General features: G+C 33.4%; 1 protein-coding gene across 4 annotated transcripts; it reads right to left on the bottom strand.

Moving 5' to 3' along the window:
* Positions 1–403: 403 nt before the first annotated feature.
* On the bottom strand, positions 404–5,136 carry LOC124826827 (putative receptor-like protein kinase At5g18500). Of its 4 annotated transcripts, none has more exons than XM_088105934.1 (8): positions 4,630–5,136; positions 3,266–3,919; positions 3,024–3,128; positions 2,614–2,736; positions 2,344–2,514; positions 1,617–1,746; positions 1,042–1,254; positions 404–778 (listed from the first exon to the last, which is right to left on the bottom strand). In XM_088105934.1, exons 2-8 carry the CDS (start codon positions 3,910–3,912, stop codon positions 662–664), a joined length of 1,506 nt encoding a protein of 501 aa, XP_087962060.1. In that variant the 5' UTR covers positions 3,913–3,919; positions 4,630–5,136; the 3' UTR covers positions 404–661. The 4 variants fall into 4 exon arrangements, with proteins under 4 accessions (XP_087962060.1, XP_087962059.1, XP_047155724.1 ...); XM_088105933.1 differs by having other exon boundaries at positions 3,266–3,916; XM_047299768.2 differs by having other exon boundaries at positions 3,266–3,928; positions 4,630–5,135.
* Between the last annotated feature and the right edge of the window lie 666 nt (positions 5,137–5,802).

The raw sequence follows: 5,802 nt of genomic DNA, 5'->3' as shown, positions 1-5,802 counted from the left end.
AAACATCACATATATTTGTATAAAAAAATCTTCAAAACTATTTAAAATGAAATACATACCCTATTTTACAATACATCTAAGGTATACAATTTTTCTTATTTGAACTTTTATTTCAATTAAAAACTATCTATATCAAAATTATGTTTTGAGATTATTAGTGAATTAATGGTAGATAAAAGATATTGAGAAAAACACTTATCATCAATAGAAGACTTCTTATGTCAATATAAAATTGAGGTAATGCAACATTCTTCGAATTTTCTATAATTTACATAAACATTTTTATTTCATACCATCATTGTGTACTCTAATTTGAACATATATTATGAATAATGATTGCATTATTTTCTTAGTGAAATCAAATATTATAATCTAAGTTAACATGGACAGGTCAAAAAACTAGTGAAAGGACAATAGGAAAGAATAGTAATGAAACTGTACAAACCACCATTATCCATAAACAATAATCTACAATCTAACATCTACAAACTAACTATAACAACAAATAAGTATATAAACCATCCCAAAGAAACCTGTTCCTGCTCCATGTTTTCATGTATAAAGTGGCAGCCATCACAACTTTTACAAAAGCTCAAAAGTGCAAAATTTACCATTAACTTGTGTTCTTCATTCCATAAATTCTTTGAGATGCCTGCCTCTGCTACACACATTGGTTCCTTCTGCCATTGGACTTATAATCTGCATTGTCACTCTTGTCTGTATCAGAATGAGTCTCCACCTCCATGTTTCCGGCCTGACTCTTCCGGCGTCTTCGATCCTGAAATGCCATTCACAATGTTTCAGAAACAACACAAAATGTAAACTTTTAACATGTGATGAGTTCAAAGAGCCAAAGGGGTCTCAAAATAAATGTTGCTTTTTCCTTTTGTTTTCATTTTCTTTGTGCTCTCTGCATGCACACTTTCCCTTGTCTTGTTTAATCTTTTTATATGTTGTTGCAAGGAACCTAATACAACATCATGTAACAGAACCAAATTGGAAAAATACTGTGTTGTTGGAGGTGAGATTCAGAACTCAAACCTCTCGTGGTATAGGATATTCCTCTGATTCAAGCATGCGGACGACTTGGCTCATTCTTGGTCTTTTTTCTGCATCTGGATCAACACATCTCAGAGCTGTCAAGAGGGCTCGTTTAAGAGCACTTGTCGATGGCCTGGTCTCGATGTTGGGATCCAACACCTCTTCTGAGCGTCGAAAACCTACCATCATCTTCAGCCAGTCGACCAAATTTACCTACAAGATCGACCTGATAGTGTTAAGGAAAGTCCAATGACTTCATAGAGTCAAAACTGTTGGAACAGAAAGAAAAATTATGAAGTCTTTGTCTGTTCCATTCGATATGTTTTATGTTTTTCATTCTTTCTAAAACACAATTCATGTTAAGACATACTAGTGCTCCTTTGGCAATTACTCAATCAAATATTCCTATGTAAAATCTATGACTCTGTTTTATTTTAGTACTTCTAAAGATGCTACTCAACTTAAAAACATTAGAAATCTCGTTTCGACTAGAGATGAAAAAGATTGATTATGTATACACTTTCTAAGAGAAACAAACATGTCTGTATAACAGTAATGAGACTGAATGTACATACCTCGGCTGCTGGTCGGCTATAATCCACGGGGTCTCTTCCTGTAATTGCTTCAAGGAGCAATACCCCAAAGCTGTAAACATCACTCTTCTCGTTTAGCAAGCCAGAATTGGCATATTCTGGAGCTACATATCTGGGAAAATGCAATGCAAACAAGAAAAGAAGAATAAGTTAGCGACAGTTTCAGTTTCTGTAATATCAAGTGCAAAGAAAAAATAATGATTAATCAAATTTAGAGTGCGAATGAGATTGCTGTGAGATGGTGTTTCTTAAAATTTGAGGTCACTCGCCATAATTGGCAGATTCTGGTGCAACATATCTGAAAAATTAAATGCAAGCATATACTAGACTATGACAATTTTGCGTTTAAATGATTATCTGCTGTTTTTTGACAAAACCGTCATAAATTCTTTAGGAAAAATGGACTATCTTACAATGTATATGTTCTAATCATGATTAGACTACATGCATGAGATCACTGAGCAAAATTGAACCAAAGATTGTGCTTGCTTTTGGAAATGGTGTTAAATTCCTGGAATGTAAATCTAAACCTTCAGCCAAACCATAAAAGTTAATAATATAATTTACTCAAATTAATAATATAACAAAAAGAATAGATTGTACTTAGTTGTGTTGTCAACATCACCATGCCTAACTAAACATTTATAAAGAAACTAACTTTTACACAAAACAAAACAAAAAAGTCCTAATTTGTAAACGAGAAGCTTACCCAAAAGTGCCCATAACTCTGGTTGTAATATGACTTTTTCCAGCACCAAGTAACTTAGCCAGCCCAAAGTCAGATATTTTGGAATTAAAGTCCTCATCAATTAGAATATTGCTCGACTTAATATCTCTATGCACAACTTTTGGCTCAATTGCCTCGTGCAAATAAGCCAGCCTACAAGATAATCAGAGATCAAAAGGAAACTCGTAAAAAAGACAATGAAGCTGAAGACAATTAGTAGATTAATTTGTTTTCAGGAACAGATGAGCATACGCTTTGGCTGTTCCAAGGAGAATTTTTATCCGAGCATCCCAAGTAAGAAAACCATGCTGCCGCATGGCCCCATGAAGCCACTGCTCTAAATTGCCATTGTTAACATACTCATATATCAACAACCTGAAATTATTAGCAGGTTCAATAAAATCTACAGATAATATAAAACAGTACTTAGTACTAATAAGAATATGCAAACTGTGATATAGAGAGAAATATGTCAATTACGAAGAATTTTCATCCAAGAAAAAACTTATGGCCATAATTTTTCAAACATCTAATAGATTTGTAAATCAGAATAATGGAGATATCAAACAGTAAGCATTTAAGCTGTCGGTCAAATGATCAAATCGAGTAGAGAATCAAACAGTCAAACACACATAATGTGCAAACATTAAAGAATCTGTTACCTATGTGTGCCTTCAATGCAGTAGCCCAAAAGTCGTACTAAGTTCTTATGCCGCACATGACCAATAGCCTCAACCTCCACTCTGAATTCCTTTTCAGCTTGTCCTCTGCATGATGGATATCAACAGTTGTGAGATAAACAAGATCTAACAAAACATGAAACATGACATTGTATAAACTAATCTAAAATTAAAATGAACAGAACGGCTGCAATGCAACAAAACATGATAATAAAATAACTTACAAATTATTGAGTAGCTTCTTTATGGCCACAGGACTCCCATTGATTAATTGACCACGATAAACAATTCCATATCCACCTTCCCCAATAACATTTTCTTTTGAAAATCTGTTTGTAGCAAGTTCTAGGTCCCTTAATGTAAACCAGTGGCCCCAGCCAAGCTGTGAGAATTCCGGCAGACCAGACAAAGGGGATGGTGCGGTTATAGGATGCAAAGAAGACCTATAAGAAGCAATTCCCTTAGCACCACTTTCTTCACCTGATTGAGAGCCATTACCATCTTGTTCTAAATGATTAAAGGAGCCTGATTGACTACTATTGTCCCCATTCTGTGTTTGGTTCAAAACCTTTTCAGTCTCCCCTTCACCAAATTTGTCATTCAGACTCATAAAAGTACCATTCTGTGGATGATTATTTGCTGAAACTTGATCAACTCTAATTTCTTTGATCTCTTCTGAAACAGCTAACACATGGCTGAGTGGAAGCTTACCCTTGACTCTTCTGAACTTCTTTCTTAAAGTGAGACATATTGATAGCACCACAAGAATGATTATGATGAATAACCCAACTAGTATTCCCATTAGTACCCACACTTTCAAACCAAATACAAAAGTTTTCTTGGACAACCCCGAACTCAGATCAGATGCCATTTTGCTGCTAAACAAACTGCATGAGTCAGAGTTAAAATATATGAGGGTACTAACATGCACACAGAAAATCATGTAGCAAGAAGTAAAACATTTGATTAACTTGAATTATGACACCAAATTGTTCAACTTGATTCCGCAAATCACCAGATTTGAGAAAGTTAATTGCACATCCACCTTAAAAAATGTCAGCAGCAAACTGAACTATCTTTGCCAGCATATACACAAGTAACTGGGAAAACAAAACCTGGTTACATACTAACAGGAGTTCATTTCCCAGAAAAAATAAATAAATTGGAAATTTTTTGGAAAAATAAACGCAGCATTTTGGTGTATTATTCACATCCCTAGTAAATGAAGCACATATGAAGCGGAGAAAAGCCTTTGATTTCAAACTTATTGCAAAATACGAAATCGTAAGAAGCCAAAAGAGCATAAAAACAAAGAAAAATGTTTTTTAGAACACTGAAAACAAAGTAAGCGAGAAGGACCGGACTTTATTCTCTCAGTACTCGGGAAGACAAAAGCCCACTAAAATTTCAAAATTCAGCAAACCCAAAAATAATTGAGTCACGTTGCAAGCGGGCCAATGAGAAAACAACAAAAAAGGAACCATACATATCTTCGTTTGTTACCGTCAACATTGCAAAAACTTTCTTACATACTAGGCAAAAAACAGGCAAAAACAAGTCTTTGGAGCTGAAAAGGATCGATGAGTACCTCTTCACAACTCAAATCCTTCAAGATTTGTCCCCAGCTACTTTTCAGACCCTGAAGCAAGTTAAACACTAGATCTTTCAAGCTTCCAAAACCCTTTTGGGTGTGAAGCCATTGTAGCACCAAAACTTCACATCCATTGTCAAAATCCTACCAATGTTAGCTTTTGCTTTCTGGGTTTTCGGAAATGATCAAAAGGGTGTCTGTTTCTGAAATGGAACTTCTGAGACCCCCTCCCCTCACTGGACCAAATGAAGGAGGAGGTCACAGCAAAGGCACTAATCACACCCTGTGGTGAAATTGGAGGGAATTGAAGAACACAAGAGGCACATGAAATTCTGAGGAGAGGCAAATGGTGGGGCTAATAAGAAGGCATGGAATTATCAGTGGTAGGTGATGGGAAGTGACATGGCTCACATTACATACAGTAAAAGAGAAGGCATCAAAATAGAAATTTTTCTTTGCTGTTTCTTCAAATTTCTTCCTTCTCCTCTTTTCGGTCCATTTCTTCCTGTTCATGTCTTTGTCATTTCTCTTCATCATTTTTCATTTCTATTTATTATTCTTCTCATAATCGATTTTGGCACGCTTTCACACAAACAATTATTACTCTATCTTCTAGTAATCTATAAATTGATTAATAAATTAATATTATGGTAATAATTTATATATATGTTTCCAAGAAAAATGTCTTTTAAATACCTAAATATTTTATAATTCATTTCAACTATTTCTACTAATTTTTTACTCTCTTTTTTCTTAAAAAAAAATAAAAAATTTTATATTTTTTAAATCATTTTACCTTTATATAATATGTATGTAAAAGTATATCACAGTATCTTCAGATTTAAATAATCACATTTACTCAGTATAAAGTTATTTTGTTAAATTTTTAAAATAACATTATCAATACTAAACTTAATATCCTTAATACAAACTTTTAAATTTTATTATTATTTATTAATAAACCATGCATATTTATACTATTTAATAGGACTAACAAGGAAAATAAATTTAATATTTCGTACAAATATAATATATTTTACAAACAATAACTATTTTTTAAACGTATACCTTATAGTAAAGAAAAGAAAGAGTAATTTATATATGTGTGTGTAATCCTTAATTAGGATACAAATAATGCAAGAAAAAAAATTGTTCCAGTAACATAAAAAT

Source organism: Vigna umbellata, chromosome 2 (assembly GCF_029865625.1).
Source record: "Vigna umbellata cultivar VRB3 chromosome 2, Vumbellata_1.0, whole genome shotgun sequence".
NCBI classification, from domain to species: Eukaryota; Viridiplantae; Streptophyta; class Magnoliopsida; order Fabales; family Fabaceae; genus Vigna; species Vigna umbellata.
This window is presented reverse-complemented; position numbering and strand designations above follow the sequence as displayed.